This window comes from Bubalus bubalis, chromosome 12 (genome assembly GCF_019923935.1).
Source record: "Bubalus bubalis isolate 160015118507 breed Murrah chromosome 12, NDDB_SH_1, whole genome shotgun sequence".
In the NCBI taxonomy this organism is placed as follows: domain Eukaryota; kingdom Metazoa; phylum Chordata; class Mammalia; order Artiodactyla; family Bovidae; genus Bubalus; species Bubalus bubalis.
The window spans coordinates 87018157-87037348 of record NC_059168.1 but is presented as its reverse complement, the minus strand read 5'-3'; the positions used below and the strand labels follow the sequence as shown (position 1 = coordinate 87037348).

The window sequence follows — 19192 nt, the reverse complement described above, 5'->3', positions numbered from 1 at the left end:
GGATGCCTGCAGAGGAACATTGTCTCTTCAGGGATCACTTCATGGACATCTTCTGTGTGGATACCAGGAGGCTGGGGACAGGAAAATGGAAGCAGTACAGTCCCCACTCTCTCTTGAAAAGCTCCCACTATGGTGGAGACAGATATAAGCAGAGTCAAGTGTTACAGACAGAAGGTGGTAAGTGTGGTAATGGGGTGATGCTTAAGTACTGTGTGTGCACGTGGGACACTTAACCCAGCCCAGAAGGCTGTGGAGGCCACCTGAAGGAAGGGCAGGGAGTCCAAGCCCAGCCTGGAAGGTGGAGTGGACTCTCCCAAGCAGCAAGATGAGGAGTAGGGGCTGGGGGGTGGGGGTGAGGCGGGGTAGGTTCCCAGAGGAGAGGGCCACGGAGCAGAGTTGCAAAAGGGCAGGCAAGCTGATCAGACACACTCCATGCAAAGGCATTGGGACTTATATTCTGAGTGTAATAAGGTGATGTGATCTAAAATCTGTGCTTTGTATAGGTCCCTCTGGCCATATCTGGAGATGGATCAGAGGAAGAAGAGGGAAAGACTACATACAGAGACACTGTTTCTCAAGTTGAGGCTCGTCTGCAGCACAACTCTGCGGAGCTGCACCATACCTGGGAACCACCTGTACTATTACCTAATTTGTTTTAAAAGTTAGCCCACTTAAAAAAAAATAAAATTTCTTTAAACAAGTTAGTGAGTAAGAAAAAAGAAGAGACTCTCTGGCTTTAGCATGGTACTCAGGACTAGAGGACAGAAGCTGGCAATGGCAGAAAAGTGAAAAAGTGAAGGTGAAGTCGCTTCAGTCATGTCTGACTCTTTGCAACCCCATGAACCCTACGTAGCCTGCCAGGCTCCTCTGTCCATGGGATTTTCCAGGCAAGGATACTGGAGTGGGTTGTCATTTCCTTCTCGGGATCTTCCCGATTCAGGGATTGAGCCTGGGGCTCTGGCGCTGCAGGCAGACTCTTTACCGTCTGAGCCACCAGGAAGGAGACAGTGAGCAGTGTCTGTGGCTGCTGTTTAGGCCCCAAGAGACCTGGAGACTGGGGAGCAGGAAGATGGTGGGAGTAGATGAGGGGCTAGGGCTAAGTAGAAGTTCCGATGGCCTCCATGTTGCTAAATCCTCATCTTCCTTGACATCCTGGCAGCATGTGACCTGGTTGACCACGGTTTCCTCCTTGGTTCCATTTTCCTTCTCCCTCAGGGACCACCCCACTCCCACCCCCCGCCCCCAGGACTGTTTTCTCTGCAGAATCCTCTCCCTCTCTGTGTTGGAGGCTCCAGGGTCCAGTGTTGGTCCTGTTCTTTCCTCTCCATGGCCATGGTGATTCACCCCATCTCCAGGCTCTCAACACCATCTCCGTACTGATGGTCCCCAGATGTCTTTTCAACCCAGATGTCTCCCTGCGACTCCAGACTCATATCCAATCATCTCCTGATACATCTACTTGGGTGTCCAATAAAAGCCTTGAAATGAACATGTTCAAAATGAAACTCCTGACCTCCCCTAGACCTCCTCTGCCTGCAGTCTTCCCCATCTCAGCGATGGCTGAGCATTCTTCTCAGTTTTTGGCTGCCAACCTTCTAGTCCTTGACTCTTTTTTTTTTCTCACACCTCATATCTGGTTTTTAGGAAATCTTGTTGGTTTTACCTCCAGAATAGATCCAGCATTTGACCATTTCTCACCACTCTACCCCACCACCCTAAGCCAAGCAACTATTTTCTTTGGCTTGGTCTCCCTGCTCCCAGATCTGTCCCCTACCACCCAACAGCCAGCTTCATCACTTTAAAACAACAAAGGCAAAACAACATGTGCCTTTGTTATTATTATTCAGTCACTCAGTCCTGTCTGACTCTGCAACCCCACAGACGGCAGCACACCAGGCTTCGCTGTCCTTCAACATCCCCCAGAGCTTGGTCAAACTCATGTCCATTGAGTCACATGCCTGCCATACTCCAACCCTTTCAATGCTTCCCCACCTCACTCAGTAAAACCCAAGTCTGCAAAAAGGCCCACAAGGCCCGCAGTGTTCCCTGTCCCCATCTCCCCTGTCCTTCAGCACTCCAGCCCTTCAGTGCGGGGTTACTGAACACACCAGGTGTTCCCAACTTCTGCGGTGCCATGCCTCCACCTGGACCACCCCTCCCCACCTCCTGAAGGCCTCACCTCCTTCAAGTCTTCAAATGGATCCCACCCTCTGCTCCCAGCCGCCACCTCTACTTTCCCTCCCACATAGCTTTCTAACCTATCAGTACAATAAATTAATTTTGTTATGGCCTAGTACTCCGAAGTCGGATGCTGGAAGAAGGCAGGGAATATTGTCCCCTGTGTTCACTGCAGGTATCCCCAGCAGCTAGAGCAGTGCCTGGCATAGAGGCCCGTCTCTCAATAAATACTTGTGGAAGGAAGGGCAGACCCTGGAGAAGGGAGCTTCCACTTGGAAAGGCCAGCTGGGGCCAGGAGTAGGCAGGGGTGGAAATGCACAGAAGCTGGCCGGGGAGAGGAGTGACAGAGGAGTGATGCGACTTGGGGGTGCTGGGAGGGGCGGCAGTGGTGGGGGGTAAGAACGCAGGGTGGCCGGGGATGTCCAGATGCAGTTCCCAGAGGGCTAAAGAGGTGGGCAGGGATGGAAGTTCGAGGCTGGTGGGGGCGTCCGGAGTTGGGGGGGGGGGCCCACAGAAGAGGGGGAGGAACAGGCACTTAGGAGGGGGGCGGCTGGAGTGATGCTGGGGCTACCACTCGGCGGACACCCACCCCACCCAGGCCGCGCGAGGGCGGGAGAGAAGCGCCGTCTTAGGAGGTTGTGGCAGTTTTGCGGCGACTGTCACATAGCGAACAATCTAAAGTGGATGAACGGGGCGCAGGGGGGCGGGGGTGTGGCAGTTCTAAAGCCGGACAGCTTCGGGCGGCGGCAGGGGATAAGGCGAGGAGGGACACTTTTGCGCTTCCTCGGGTAAAAGGCAGAGGAGCCTCGTAAGGAAGGGGGACGCGCTCGGAGAGGTGAGGGGGGCGAAGGGTGCAGGGCCCCGGCTCCACCGGCCCCAGGCCGGGAGATGCCCGAGGCGGCCGAGCAGCGGACCGCGGGGGGCCGTGAGGATGCAGCCGCCGGGTGGGGAGGGAAGGCTCCATCACTGGAGCGGCAGTGGGCTTGGAAGAGCGCCCAGGGCCCCGGGAAGGCGGCGCCGGGGCCCGGCCAGTCCGGCGGGTGCTGCGGCCGAGCACGGTGGCCGCGGGGCACAGCGGGGACGCAGCGCCCGGCCTCCCCAGCCGTGGGCGCGCCAGGGACCGCCGAGCGGCAGCAAGTGCGCGCCCGCGGGCCTCGCGGCTTGGCCGGAGTCTGGGACGGAGCTGGGCCCTGGAGCGCCGGGCGCGCAGCACGGACGCGGCCACGCGGAGCGGCCGGGCCCCACCCCGCCCCCCCGGGGCCCATCGGTCCCGCCCCGCGGCCCGGCCCGCCGGCCAATCAGACCGAGGCACCCGCCCCCCCGCGGCTCCGAGGCCCCGCCCCGTGCCGGCTCCCCCAGCCAATGGGAGGCCGAGGCGGGGCGCCCTGTGCGCGCTGCCCGTGCCCGGCCGGCTCCGAGCGAGAAAAGCCGACCCAACCCGTCGGGGCCGCTGCTCCGGACCCGTCGCCGCCGCCGCCGCCGCAGCCGCCGCCGCCTCCTCCCCCCCGGATCGGGTGTACTGTCCCAACCCGAAAGTCCAGTTCTGCGGCCCGGCAGCGGCGAGCGAGCGCGATGACACAGGAGTACGACAAGTGAGTGAGGGCGCCGGCGTACGCGAGGCCGGCCGTGCCGCCGGGGCCGCTGCTGCCTGCCTGCCCGCCCGGCCGGTCGGCCGCACCTGCCGCGAGGCCGGGCGGGGGGCGCGGGGCCGGGCGGCGGGAGGGGGCACGCGGCTAGCTGTCCGCGGCCTGGGCTTCTCCGCACCCCCGCTCTGCCTTTGTTCCTCCAAAGCCCCCCCGCCCAGGGGGAGACCCCTGCCTTGGGGGGTGCGGCCCTGCGCTACGGAGTGGAACCCCCCACCCAGCCCGCAGCTTCGGGGTCCTGGTCTGGGGTGGGTAGGGGGCCACCCCTCGGGCGCGCCCCGATTCTGCTCTCCGGGGGAGGGGGGCGCGGAGGCCTCGCCTTCCACCCCCCACCCCCACCGCCCCTAAGCCGGGCGGCTTTGCTCTTTGGGACGCACTCCGCGGCTGCAAAAGGGGAGCCTTCTCAGGTCATCAAGTCTCTCGTCGCTCAACCGTGTCGTTCGGCCGCCTGCTAGAACCTCGGAACCGAGAGATCTAGGGAAAAGTTGAAGTGCTCGGGTGTCCTGGCATTTTCTCTTTTTTTTTTCCCTGGCTGACTGTGTGAGTGAGAAAATTGCTGTAGGAGTTCTTTTGCCGCTTGCATCATTGGTGGTAATTACAGATTGCTGTAATTAAAAATGCTCAGAAATATCAAGAAGGATGAGACTTTGAAATCAGAGTGGTAAACTAGGAAGCTTTGTACTTAACTAATAATGCTTTCTGGAGCTCGTGATTGAAGAAATGTTTTCATAAACTATAAGGCGGTAATGTAAGCCGTTAACACCGGGCCAGGGACGCTTCTGTATCTCCTTTGCAGCTTTTCTGTAAATATAAAATTGTTCAGAAAAAAATGCAAGTAAGTCGCACACAACCAATCAGGTATATTTGAGATCAATGAATCCAGGGCACAGCAGTACTTCTCCCAGTTTTGTAATTATTTACTGAGAATTATTTTGTGTAAGGGTGCTCTTTTTCTGGAGGAGAGGTTTAGATAGTATTATATATGGAACAGCTTAAGTGGAATAACTTAAATTAACCTTGTGTTGTACAGTATGCAGATAAATTATTGCTTGAAAATATATAATTCAAGGAGAGGGCAGTGATGAGCCTTTAGGGACTGTCATGAGGAAGTAGACTAAAAAAGGCAGCTGGTTTTGTGTTTATTTCTTGACTTATAGTTTAGATAAGGCATATTTCCAGAGCTAAAATTTTGGCCTGAGGCGCAGTTTGGAAATAGTTTAAGACACCTTCAGGGTGATCACACACAAAATCATTTGCAAAGAAATATTTATTTTCTGTTACTTGTGCAGATTTGGGATGAGGGCAGGAGAAGAAGGGAAGCTGAAGAACTAGCATTAGGGGAATTGAGTGAGCCAAATGCTGTTATAGTCTTCTGGAAGTAGCTATTATACTATAAATATTACAGCTTAGCAAGATCCCAGAGACTCACCCTGGGGTACCACTGGCTCAGCAGCTCTTGTTCTCTCCTCCTGGTGGCACAAGGAATGCTCCTTTGTATATTCTTAATTTTTTTTTTAATTTGAGATTTGTAGGAAGTCTTCATTTTTAAACCAACCATGCACTTTGAACAACCCATTGTGTTTGTTTTGGGTTAAAATAGTATACCACCTATAAGATTTCTTTTCCTACCAAATGTGCACTCTTTGAAATAAAATTTAATTTTGACTGAGGATGAATTAAGTTGTTGGATTCCCTCCCCCGCTCCTTTTTCAGAATCTCTGTTTTTAAAGGGCCTAGGTGACTGCCAAACCCTAACCTTGTTGATTACTTGAGAAGATAATCAGTCTTTCTACATTCACTTTTAGAGTAGGTAGGTCACCTTTAGGCAATTTACATATTTCATTTGTGTGTTGCAATGAGAATAGCTCCTTTAATTTGCTTGTTAGAATGGTGATGATTCGATGTAGTTCTGAATACTTAAACTTTTTTTTTTTTTTCCCAAAGGAAAAAAGTGCTTGATTTTGCTGGAGGTAGTTTTCCACTTTTTTCTTTTTATTGACTTACTAAACAGAGCCAACTGAACAGTTGTTGAGGCTGTTTACATTTCAGGTTTTTGGAATCAGTCATGTTTGCTTTACTCTTTTAAGTTAAATCTTCTATAAGACTCTACTAAAGTTCTCCGTTGATGTTCTGGATTTTTCCCACCGAACTACAGCATTAATGTGAAGCAGTTCTTGCCCTGTGTGGAAAACCAGGAAAGATTTTTGAGGACAGATTCCCCAACCTATTTCCTTAAAAAAAAAATCTCTTTTTGTCCAGCGGCTTCATTTATTATTGTAGCTTCTTAAGTGTTTATCTCTAAGATAAACAGTGAACTCCCATGCCAGAAAATTGTGTCTCCTTATTGGTTTACAGTCCCCTTTGGCCACATTCCATGCTCAATCTGCCGGTAATCAGTAGAATATTCTAACTTTCTCATATACCCCCGAGGATTAAACCAAGTTATCCCTTCTTCCTTCCATCCCCTGCTTCTCTCCCCCTTGTTGGTAGTTTGAGGCATGGCATCACCGGGAGAGAGAGGGAAATAGCAGTACAGCAGCCTGAGGATGGAACCGGATGTACTGTTGAAGACGGGACAGTCCTGAGTGCCTGTGTTTGAGGAGAATGCGTGTTCTCCTTGGCCTTGCTTTGTCCTTGTGTTTGTTTATGTAAAGCGTTTGAATAGCTTCACATTTTCTTGGAGTGAGTTTTTGACTTTAGTTTTAGGGGTTTTGTGTGTGTGTCACTTAGTGTGTGCTGGGTTCCACGTGAAGGTTAACTGCAGGTTCCCTGGCTGCCTAAATACTGTACATCTTCCTGGGTGACCCATTGGGCTACATTTAAGTGGGTTGTCTTCTGATCGTGTCTTAACTTACTTTACTAATGATGAAATGATGAAACAGTGGACTCTTTTATTGCAAAATCAAGAATTGGCTGTTTGCTTTTTCAAAAATTAGCTTATGATGATTTGCAATAGAAGAAGATGTGATTTTATACACACACACACACACACACACACACACATATATATGTTGTTTTTTTCTTCTCTTTCTAAAAAAATCTCTCCCAAGCAAACGGCCAGTCTTGGTTCTTCAGAATGAAGCACTTTATTCACAGCGGCGTTCCTATACTAGTGAGGATGAAGCCTGGAAGTCTTTCCTGGAAAACCCGCTCACTGCAGCAACCAAAGCGATGATGAGTATCAATGGCGATGAGGACAGTGCCGCCGCGCTGGGCTTGCTCTATGACTACTACAAGGTGGGTTTGTGTGCTCTTCAGAACCCCGTAACTACTGTGCAAGGTGCACTTGATCCAGCAGGGTAAAAAACAGTAATTTGCTGGTAGACTGTAATGCAAGTTGCTTCTGTAGTGACTATAAATAGTTTAATGAGTGCTTTGACGTGCTGTGGTTCAAAGCTGAAAATCTACAATCACAGAATCAAAAGGTTGTTTCTAAAATGTATGCAGTAGCCAACTGTTCTGGCTCTATCTGAAAGGTGGAGCTACCGCGAAAGAAGAAATTTACTGTGTCTTAATGAGGTTGATCATTTCTTCAGAGGTAGCTCTTAGCGCCATCAAGAGTGGACAGGGGTTCCCTTTGCCTGTGCGCTAACCCTTTCTTCCTAGGTAGTCAGCGTGGTTTCCTTTCCCCTAAATGGTATTGCAGGGCATCTGATTGATTTGATTGTGAGATTTCATGGAAAAAAAAAAAAACCCTCATATTTTCTAGTTTAAGGTTCAGGATGTGTTTTATTGTCTGTTCCTTGAGGTTTGGATTAGTTTTAATTCAGTGCAGTCTGTCCTCTGCCTGAAGCTTTACCTGGTGTTTGTGTCTGGATTGACACCCCTGGTCTGTGTCGACATCATTATCCCAGTGATACCAGGTACCACCTATTGATTACCTGTACTGTGCTAGACATGTTACCAGAATGCATGTTGTTTCTGATCCCTCCAGGAACCCTGCAAGTCGTGAGCCATTATCCCCATTCTGCGGGTGATAAAAAATAAGGTTCTCAGGTCACATGACTAGTATGTGCAGCCAGGACTTGGGTTGTGCCAGGCCCCCTCTTCCGTATGCCATGCTGCCTCCTGGGGGCGGGGCTTTGCTTGCTGTGTTCACTCTGGCATTCTTTTTAACCTATAATCCACATGCAGGGATGGCTATATATTACAGTTTATTTTCACCATCTTTTTGTCTTTAAAACGTCCACACGTATAGAAAACTTAAAATAACAAGATAGCTAACTCTCAGATTCACCAGTTTCTAGCTCTTTGTTAAGTTCTCACGCTGTATTCTTTTCGGAATACAAGAAATGCAGAGGGTAAAAAGCAAGGAAGATAGCTTGATTATCAAAATTGGGTGGGGAGGGGGAACCTAAACCAAAGCTCTGTTTTCTGATGTAAGGCCATGTGTCCAGCTTGTGTTTGAAGGAATGAGGTAAAGTGTTTTTTTTTCCCCCCTTAGATATGAATGGAAACTTGCATAGTAACCAAGGATGCTAGAAGAAACTGCCTAGAAGTATAGCCACAAAGGGTTCCTTTGAAGTAGAACTTATATATCTGTTCTTCTTGTGGCTTGTTTTATTGACTCAGTATAGAAACTGTAAGTTCCTAAGTATTAATTATGAAGTTTGAAGTTAGATATTTTAAACTGAAACTTTCTAGAATGGGAGGAAACCATCAAGTTTAGTGCCAGAAAAACCTGTGTAATAACACTAGTTGCAGTGATTGTATGTGCATGTGTTTTAAATAAAGGGTCCTATAAGTATTATACATCTTCAGTTCAGTTCAGTTCAGTCAGTCACTAAGTCGTGTCCGACTCTTTGCAACCCCATGAATCGCAGCACACCAGGCCTCCCTGTCCATCACCAACTCCCGGAGTTCACTCAGACTCACGTCCATAGAGTCAGTGATGCCATCCAGGAGGAGATAAATCCTCATGTCTGCCCATCAAGGGTGGCAGTCTTAGTAGTACTATATGTCAGCCTTCTTGCAACAGATGTGGGATTATTTATTTTCCTTTTTTAAATCAACTGACTTACTTGTTTCAATTGTTTGAATGTACCCCTCAGTCATTTTTCCATAATAACCTTGGTAAAGCTTAAAAAACACATTGTTACTACCAGAAACAATAATTCATTCTGTCTTTAAGGGTAAAATAAGAATGGAGGAGTAGAATTTCTACTTTTACGTAGTTTCAAACGTCTTTTTGTTTTTGGAGTGTGTATTGCAGATACGTTTCAGTTGGGTTGATGTCTACAGGACGCCCACTAAAGTTGGCCTGCTCTCATCTGTGCAGAGAAGCAGGCTTGAAAAAGGAATAGACCCAACAGAGTCCGCTTTGTCCTTTGAGTGACAGACATTGTGAATCCCAGCATCTCTGACGAAATGTATCATTTGGAGCCACCGTTTGGATCTTGGAGTGAACTGTTAATGTGGCTGATGCCTTTGATTTTGCATTTGATCTGAAGGGAAAGGTAGCAGAGAAGAGCAGGGAGAACACTGAAAGAGCCTGGTTGTCTTTTCAGTAGCTTCTTCTCTGTCATGTTACATAGATAAATGGGTAAAACCCAACCAGAGGTATTTCTCTTAAGAGATGAAACCCACACTCCATGACAAAGTAAATTTGTGATGCTCTGAGTTTCTTTGCCAGCTGAATAGAAGCTGGTTTTTGCATATCAACCCAGTGACCAGATTGTGGACTCCTTGAGAGCAGACACTGCCTTATTCATTGTGTGTCCTTGGAGCTGGGGCTCTAGGCAGTCCATAGTCACCTGAAGGGTTGCACTTACTGAAAAGCAGGGACTGTGTCTCTGCTTCGGGAGTGAGAACGAAACTGTGGTGCTGTGTGTTGATGTCTCAGGTTCCTCGCGAGAGAAGGTCATCAGCAGCAAAGGCAGATGTTGAGCACGCCGAGCCGGACCATAGCAAAAGGTAAGGTTTAAGACAAAGCGTGAAACAGTACACTACAAATTCCCGGTTTCTGTGAAAGTTAAAGCAAGAGCTTGTTTAAGTGAACAGGAACTAGAGGAAGACATAGGTAAGTTGGACTCTTTATGTCGGAACACAGATTTCATTACTGATCTGCCCCTTACTCTGACTCTGTTACTGAGAAGTCACCAGTTTCTGTAGAAGTTCCCTTTTCTTGAAAACAAAAACAATAACTTTCTCCTCATCCAAAGGGATTTTTTTTTTTTTTACTAACAACATGACTGCACTGTTTGCTTATTTGTCTTTTAGGTTCTCTTAAGAACAGTGTGGCTTAAGGCAATGGCAGGGGTCCATTTAAAAAAGTCATCACCAATGACCTGAAATAACTATCCATGTGAAACTTAATAGAGTATGTTCAGCTGTATTCCAAATGCCTATTGAGGTTATTTTTGAAATATTTTAAGTTAAAACTTTCAGAAACTTAAGGCTTGACTTTATAGACCTGGGAAAGAAGCTAAATATATCTTTTAAATTGTCCTGAGTTCTGTTAGTAATACAAGAATGAAACATTTTTGAAGAGAAAATGATCACTTGGAATCCCACTCTGCTGACAGTTTATTTGTTTACTGTTTGGGCAGGCAGGTGCATTTTATGTGGTTGTGGTTGTATTCACAGGTAGGAGTTTCTTCTACTTAATATGTTACATAAGTTTTTTCCACATTACTGGTTTAGTCTTCATAATTTGGAAAAGGGCTTATAGCTTTTATTTCTTACTTTTTGTTATAGGCACTTTCAAACATAACAAAAGTAGAGAAGTAGCATAAGCCAGTAGGTACTCAGCTTCAACTGTTTCAGCTTAATTCCTACCGTTTGATCCTTGTTGCTGCTGTTGTTGTTCAGCCCCTAAGTCATGTCTGACTCTTATGACCCCACGGACTGCAACACACCAGACTCCCCTGTCCTTCATAGTCTCCGGGAGTTTGCTCCAATTCATGTCCGTTGAGTCAGTGACGCTATTAAACCATCTCATCCTCTGTCGCCCGCTTCTCCTCCTGCCCAATCTTTCCCAGCATCCGCATCTTTTCCAGTGAGTTGGCACTTTCCACCAGGTGGTCAAAGTATTGGAGCTTCAGCTTCAGCATCAGTTCTTCCAATGAATATTTAGAGTTGATTTCCTTTAGGATTGACTGGTATCTGTTTGATCTACTCTTCCCTTTCTCCAACTTTCTAATTAGTTAATATTTAAATTTGATTTATTTTTGCTGGAGTATTTTAAATCAAACCCTAGCTATCCTCAGTATCAGGGCTGTATCTGATTTTTGCTGTTACAAAGCCTTAATGAACAACTTTCTAGATAGCTTTTTCTTTTTTCTCCTTTTTCTCTAAAGAAATTTCTTTAAAATAGTCATGGACGTGAATTTATGGTTTTAAGTTTGAATATTTTATTGATCTTGAAATCTGCCAAATTACCAAATTGTTTTTTTCCTTGTATCAGCCTGTATGATTTGAGGGAACTTTGAAAATTTATGAATTTTACCCTAAACTAAATATCATCTTATATTGCCTAGGATATTTGTTGAGCCAAAAGTAACTCTATGTTGATGTAAATGATGGTTCAATACAATCATGGGGTGAGGGATGGTGTTGGTGAAAGTGAAAGTGTTAGTTGCTCAGTCCATGTCCAACTCTTTGTGACCCCATGGACTGTAGCCCACCAGACTCCTCTGTCCATGGAATTCTCCAGGCCAGAATACTGGAGTGGGTAGCCATTCCTTTCTCCAGCGGATCTTCCCCACCCAGAGAGCGAACCCAGGTCTCCCGCATTGCAGGCAGATTCTTTACAAGTGCTGAGCCATCCCGGAAGCCCCCCAGGAACAGTGCTGGCGGAGGGCCCCTGTGAGCCGGCATCACTGTGCACTTTTCAGTGTACTCCTTCCATCCTCCTCACAGCCTTGTGAGGATAGGTGCCATCATTATCCGCATTTATAGATGAGCGTGTAGTTACTAAGAGATCTGGACTCTACCTTATCTGACTCTGGCATCTATACTTTAACCACCAGCCTATACTGCTCCAGTTAATCACGTGTGTAGCTTCAGACTGCTAGTAAAATGTGCCAATTTTATGGGGGTTATTGGAAATAGAATATAGTAGAGGAAAGCTCCGGAGAAGGCAATGGCACCCCACTCCAGTACTCTTGCCTGGAAAATCCCATGGACGGAGGAGGAGCCTGGTGGGCTGCAGTCCATGAGGTCGCTAAGAGTCGGACACGACTGAGAGACTTCACTTTCACTTTTCACTTTCATGCATTGGAGAAGGAAATGGCAACCCACTCCAGTGTTCTTGCCTGGAGAATCCCAGGGACCAGGAAGCCTGGTAGGCTGCCCTCTATGGGGTCGCACAGAGTCGGACATGACTGAAGCGACTGAGCAGCAGCAGCAGCAGCAGCAGAGGAAAGCTCTGAGTTCTCAGCGTTCCAAATGAAGTTTTACTCAGTGCTTTGACCTGTAACTGTAGAGGGCTTTTTCCTTTCTCTTGTGATGAGTTATCATGCCATTGCCTATTCATTTGGTTTCTACCAAGTGTGTTATTATTATTATTGCCCAGGACCCAACAGCCCAGTGCCATTCAGAAAGTTAAAATTGTCCCAGGAATTGTCTCAGCTCTGAGTTTGAAAACACGCTTCTCTCTCCTTAAAGAAACGTACCAAACGTGACGGAGCAGCCCCTCATCTCTGCTGGCGAGAACAGGGTGCAAGTGCTGAAGAACGTGCCGTTCAACATCGTCCTTCCCCACGGCAACCAGCTGGGCATTGACAAGAGAGGACACCCAACGGCCCCCGACACCACGGTCACCGTCTCCATCGCGGCAATGCCCACCCACGCCATCAAGACGGAGAGCCAGCCCCATGGCTTCGCTGTGGGCATCCCCCCAGCAGTGTATCACCCTGAGCCCACGGAGCGCGTGGTGGTTTTCGACAGGAACCTGAACGCTGACCAGTTCGGCTCCGGTGCTCAACCTCCAAATACGCAAAGGCGCACTCCAGACTCTACCTTCTCGGAGACCTTCAAGGAAGGCGTTCAGGAGGTACAGGAAACGCAGGCATCTTCCTAAGACGCTGCGTGTTTGTTTAAGTATTGGGTTCCACCTCTTCCGTGTTATATAAGCTTGAAACTCAGCCTGAAGTGAGTGGATTGGGAACAAAAGAGGTTTCTCTTTTTTTTTTTTTTTAAGAGAAAAGGTCCATGGGTATAATTTGTAAACTAAACCTATAAAACCAGAAATTATTATCAAGGGCACATGGCTAATCTTACCAGCAGCTGAGTTAACAATTATGATTTCAACCAAGCGCTTTGCTGGAGAGTAAGAAGGAAAGCCGCATACATAATCTTCCACAGACAACAGACACAGCCTCACAGTCTGTTTTCAGCTTTGGTCCTCAACCAAAACAAGCTCCCCGCAACCGGTCTTAGTATAAAAGGAGTTATCATATATTTGCCTGGTATTTCTTGGTTGGCAGTATTGTCGGGGAGCAGGTAGATCTCAATGACAAATGCACTGTGTGACATTTACCCATCACTTCCAATACTTCTGAGGGTTTCGGGGTGATGAGCATGTCACTCAGGTCAAAGTGAGGGACTGAGGACGTTTGGAACTATGTTTAATGACTCATTGGGTGGCGGAGAGTCCCTCCCCGCTTACAGAGTGAATAGAACAGAAGCCTTTCCTGAGAAAGCACCTCACTCCAGCCAGCCACGGTGCCAACCTGATACTGTTGTCTGAACTTGGTTCAGTGGCGGAGCTGACTCCTAAGGGTCATGAGATCTGGGGTACAGACCCCAGAGTTTGGGCAGAAGTAGGATGTGTGGGAAAGGTGGGAGAAGAGAGAAGGAAGCGCTTTGTGAGACCACCTACATAGATTATCTTAGTTTGATCAAGTGGTGTATAAAATGGACATTTTTTTCTTTCTAATTTTCTCTTTAAATTTTTTGTAGAGTTAAAATTTTTGTCTTAGACGAGTTCTAAAAGAGTGGTGGGTTGCCTTAAGCCACAGACTCTGATGCTGTACCCGACGTCGGTCTCCAGTGAGCCTGATCACCAGTTACACCCTTGTGGCTTATCACATTGGTATTTCAGGTTTTCTTCCCCTCGGATCTCAGTCTGCGGATGCCTGGCATGAATTCAGAGGACTATGTTTTTGACAGTGTTTCTGGGTAATAGTTGTCTTTCAATTTGATTTTTAACTTGCAACTTGTGCAACTTAACTCTTTTTATTAATTTGGTCTTGAAAAATCAGAGGTGGCTTTTGGCGGCTTTCAACTCTACCTTCCTGCAGGTAGTGTGGTGACATCTTTGCTGGAGGACTTTTGCTTTGTTTTAGTGCATTCAGTTTTGATCTCTGAACTGTGTTTCTCGTTTCCCTGATTCTTGGTGTTGGTGCTTTTCCTTCCTTTGGTTTCTTTATGTGATGTAGTGGAGTGGAATCTCAGAGAAGACATGAAAGGATTAAATCAGATCTGAGGTCCATTCTGTTTCCAAAAGTATATGATCCTGTGATAATTTAGGAATAGCATCAAGTGGATAAAGGCTTTTGTATTTTTATTAGTCTCACTAATTATAAGCCAACTGTTTACTGGGCTGACAACCTCTTTTATGCATCACAGAATTACATCTCACTCTGCAAATATGAATATTTTCAACATTATATATAAACATCTTAAGGTTTTTTTAGGAGTCTAGGAGTTCATTTTATAATTTCATTTTATGCATTTTTATGTGTGCTGTATTTTAAAATAAAAGTTTTATTTAAAAGTCTAGGATTTTACGGGAATCTGTAAGGCACAACTGCATCAAGGTCCAGAAGTCACAAACTCCAGTCCCTTCAGGACCTGAGATGCAGGGGTCAGCAAGCTTTTTCTTTGAAGGATCAGATAACAAATATTTCAGGCAATGTTGGCCATACGACCTCGGTTGAAACTGCCCAGCTCTGCCCAGCTCTGGGCTGTAGCACAGAAGCAGTCATAATGCAGAATCAAAGGGCATGGCCACATTCCAGTAAAACTTTATTTATAAAGATAGGGGTAATGTGCCAACCCCTGGCCTGACAAGGTTATTAAACAACTTCAGGGGGATTTATATGTGGGGCTAGAAGATAATGGAAATGTAGAGGACCTTGGAGTACCATCCGAGGATATTTAAATTATAGGTAAAAACAACAAAAAAGTGCTACGCGGGCCAAGTCAGTTTTCGTCAGAGGCCTGCCAGCCTCCTGTTTGCAGCCCTTGCTGGGTAAGCACTGGGCTGGCAGCATGTCCTGTGAGATCTCCTTCCAGAGTGCTTGTCACTCATTTGTAGCTTTGGTATCCTTAGCCTCCAAACCTCTAGTTTGTTAACATGGCTTCATAGGGTTTCTAGAGGTGGTCTGTAGTCCCACATCTGGGAGGCTCTCTGGGCCGCTTGAGGTGATTTGGGGAAGAGCAGCGAATGCTGGTGGTGACATGACACTGTCCATTGGGATGTTTCACCTGCGGTGTGCATGCGTCCACACCGCAGCATCTCACGTCTGAGCTCAGGCACAGGGGAAGCTTCCAAGGGGGTGGATTAGAGGTCTGTGACTTTTATTGTATTCTAGGAACAACTTTGAATACACCCTGGAAGCCTCCAAATCGCTCCGACAGAAGCCAGGAGACAGCACCATGACATACCTGAACAAAGGCCAGTTCTACCCTGTCACGCTAAAGGAAGTGAGCGGCAACGAGGGCGTCCACCACCCCATCAGCAAAGTCCGCGTGAGTCCTGCTCTGGGCTGGTTGGAGCTCATTATTGCCAGGTCCGAGGTGGATCTGAATTAAGATCCCCGTGGTTGAGACTCCGTGCTCCCACTACAGGGAGATTGGGATCCATCCCTGCTCGGGGAACAGGGATCCTGCATGCTGCACAGGGTGGCCAAAAAATTAAATAAATTAAAAAAATAATGAAATTGCGTTTTCATTTCAAAATAATGAAATTTCTTTTCAAAAAGTTTCAATTTCAAAATAATGAAAATTTTTTAATTAAAAAGAATTTCTATTAAATGTTTTATTTTGTATTAGGGTATAGCCAAATAAAAATGTTGTGGTGAAAACAAAACAAAACAATGTTGTAGAAGTTTCAGGTGAACAGTGAAGGGGCTCAGCCATATATATATGCATGTATCCATTCTTCCCCAAAACCCCGTCCCATCCAGGCTGACACATAACAGCAGAATTCTAGTAGGTCTTCGTTGGTTTTCCATTTTAAATAAAGCAGTGTGTACATGACCTTCCCAAACTCCGCCACTATCTGTCCCCCCTTCCACCCTGGCAGCCAGGAGTTCGTTTTCTAAGTCTATGAGTCTCTTTCTGTTTTGTAAGTTCATTTGTATCATAAAATTCCCATCTCAATTCACTGCAAAATCAAAAAACTAGGTTTTCCGAAAGATACTCAGCCCGTAGTGTCTTTACCTGATAATGTTTCCTCTCTCCCAGAGTGTGATCATGGTGGTTTTTGCTGAGGACAAGAGCAGAGAGGACCAGCTGAGGCACTGGAAGTACTGGCACTCGCGGCAGCACACGGCGAAACAAAGGTGTATTGACATAGGTAAGGGGCCCCGGAACCGCTTCCATTCCCAGAGGCGCTCGCATCCAGATTTTTCTAAATCCAGTTATTTTTGGCAGTGATCAGCTTCCTGCCGAACACATTTGAATTTTTCTGCCAGCCACTGCTCCGTTCCAAACCCTGTCCTTGGCCTCCTGGAATCGGTGCTCTTAACGTTACTTCCTTCATGAGGACAGGTGCCCCATGCAGAGGCTTCCCACGTGACACTGGGGCCCAGAGCTGCGGAGCCTGGCTCACAGAAGAGCGTCTTGCTTTCCAGCCTACAGATGTGTTTTGAGGGATGATGTCTTCTTTAAGTCATTCTGAATTTTTTGGAGATAATTGTAAGGTGGAGGAAAAGAATCTACAAGTAAAAGAAAATACTGCTGTTGTGCAGTAACACAACTAGTCTTCCCGTTGCATGCTGAACTGCATTGCAAGTCTCTTCTGTCTGTAAATACACCCAAAGGTTCATCATCACTCGCATGCAGCAGCAGACCCACGCATGCCGTATTTTGTCAAGTAGCTTAGTGAAAACCCTGTTCTTGACGTGAGTGTGACCTTCATGTGAAAGCACTGTCTAGGTCACAGAACAGCTCTTAATCTTTGAGTTACTTTTTTTCTTTGCCTTTGGTAGTGTTCATGTTCTCTTTCAGAAGTATAAAAAGAATCGAGTTCCAGTCTTGATTCTCTGGACTAGTTCTGTGGCCTTGGGACAGATATTTAAACTTTTTAGACCTAAACATCCTAATTTTGACATAACGGGATAAAATTAAATACATCTAAGTTTGCCTCTGTGAAAAAGATTCTGTTATTCTTTTTCTACCCTCTTTGAACTTCTTTCAACCCCAAAAATATTAATTTAAATTATCCAGCAATGATTATATGAAAAGCTGAACCTTACAGTGAACTGCTATAATCTCACGTTGGAAACTGGAAATCATGACTTCTGTCTCTCATCCCTCACCCAGCTGACTACAAAGAAAGCTTCAACACCATCAGCAACATTGAGGAGATCGCTTATAATGCCATTTCTTTCACTTGGGACATTAACGATGAAGCAAAGGTAGGTGACCAGCTCTTAGAGGAGTGGGAGGGGCTTAGTGATTTGACAGCTGGGTTTTTTTTTGGGGGGCGCAGTTTTTGTCGTTTTCACTCCTTCGCTACAGAGGAGGGAGAACAGGCAGGGCTAGGAAGGCAGGTCACAGCCGTGGTCCTGAAGGGCTCGGAGCAGGACGGGCTTCCAGGAGAATGACAGCCCCCCTCCTTGGCCTGTCCCCGCGTCCCGTTCCTTAGCCAGCTGGGTCTCACTTTCTGCCTTTTCATTAGTGCACATTTTCCAGAAGCACAGCATCTTCCCAGATGTTCTAAAACCGTCCCTCTCCCCTTTTCTGTTCTTTCTTCCTCCCCAAAATACAGTCTTGGTGGACACTCTGTGTCCTGGGTAGCAGGGCCCTGGTGGGGCCGGCAGCCACCATCCAGCCTCAGTTTGGACTCCTCAGTCTGGGCATTGCTTTCTCCTTTGTGAAGTGGAGTTAATCCATTTCTGCTCCCTCTCCAGGCATGTTGTAAGGTGTCGAAACAGGACCGTGAAGCTGGGGGAGTTTCTACAGGTTGTCATCAGAAGGTTCCGTCTCATGTTGATGCCTTGTGAAGGCAACTCTGTTACTTACGGTTCTTCTCTCTTGGGCTTTGACAAGTGAAGAACTGCCTCCAATTCAGATGGTCATTTGGAAGTTTTAGTACCTTTTAAGAAAAACTAAGTATATTTTAAAGTCATTCCTGCCCTTCCCACAGCCTTCTTTTCTTTTAGTATAAAATACTAGTGCTCATTGGAAAAGACCCTGACATTGGGAAAGATTGAAGGCAGGAGGAGAAGGGGACGACAGAGGATGAGATGGTTGGATGGCATCAAGAACTCGATAGACGTGAGTTTGAGCAAGCTTTGGGAGATGGTGATGGACAGGGAAGCCTGATGTGCTGCAGTCCATGGGGTTGCAAAGTGTTGGACGCAACTGAGCAACTGAACTGAACAGTGTTCCACTATTTCTTTTCGTTGCATTAAAGTTTGGGAGCTCAGGTAACATAGTAGAAACATATGAATTTGGGGCAGTTGTTAAAGTAAGATTGATCTTAATATTTGTGGCAGTAGTAGGAATACTTTACTCTATCAAGGTCCACGTTCGAAGTTATCCTCACCTTCCTGTCCTTTCTCAACTTCTCTTTTATTTATTCAACAAGAATTTTAGCAGTTGCGGAGTAAGACACTACATTAAGTGCTAAATATCGTAGAGGTTAATTTTTCCCACCTGATTGCTTGTAAAAAATTCTCTGACTAGATTCTTGAGAACAGTTTTAAGTTTGTACTATAATTGCTTTCCTTTCTTATTGTCTAAAGCAAAAGTGCATCTTTAAGAGTGCAAGGTATAGTCAGTGGGGTCCCCCAGTCTGTTAGGAAGCTTAAGTTCTTGTAGTTGCCCCAAGGTTTTCCTGCTGACCACCTCCAGCCTATGCAAACGTCTTTAGGCTGCTTATCCCAGAGTTTGGAACAAACACCGCAGAGAAGCTAGTAGAAGGAAAAGTGAACTTTCCACTTTGTATAGTTGTTGTTGCAGTTATTCTGAAATGAGATGCCTTAAATAGGGCTCGCTGTGCAAGCAGCCTGTAAGAAGAGTGGGCCCTGTGTCCCTGTCCACCCGTCCCTGGGCGCTTCTGTCCTTGAACCAGGCAAGTCTGTCCTGATCTCCATGAGGGGCTGTGGGGAAACCGTGGAGGAGCTGATCAAGCACCCCTAAGTCCTGAACTCACTTTTCTGACTTATCTGTGATCTCGGGTTGGTCCCTTGATT

General features: G+C 46.8%; 1 protein-coding gene across 5 annotated transcripts in view; it reads left to right on the top strand.

Moving 5' to 3' along the window:
• Window positions 1-3586: 3586 nt before the first annotated feature.
• GRHL1 (grainyhead like transcription factor 1) overlaps window positions 3587-19192 on the top strand; it is a 49339-nt gene continuing 33733 nt past the window's right edge. Inside the window, exons 1-8 of one of the 5 annotated variants that reach the window (XM_044926256.2) lie at window positions 3587-3770; window positions 6872-7058; window positions 9664-9734; window positions 12429-12816; window positions 14936-15018; window positions 15362-15518; window positions 16236-16347; window positions 17316-17410. In XM_044926256.2, the coding sequence (XP_044782191.1) occupies window positions 3751-3770; window positions 6872-7058; window positions 9664-9734; window positions 12429-12816; window positions 14936-15018; window positions 15362-15518; window positions 16236-16347; window positions 17316-17410 (1113 nt within the window). In that variant the 5' untranslated portion in view covers window positions 3587-3750. Of the gene's footprint in view, window positions 3771-3864; window positions 4229-6871; window positions 7059-9663; window positions 9735-12428; window positions 12817-13866; window positions 13944-14935; window positions 15019-15361; window positions 15519-16235; window positions 16348-17315; window positions 17411-19192 lie in introns of those variants that run through there. The other 4 variants (XM_044926255.2, XM_025261568.3, XM_025261567.3 and 1 more) reach the window with 4 other exon arrangements.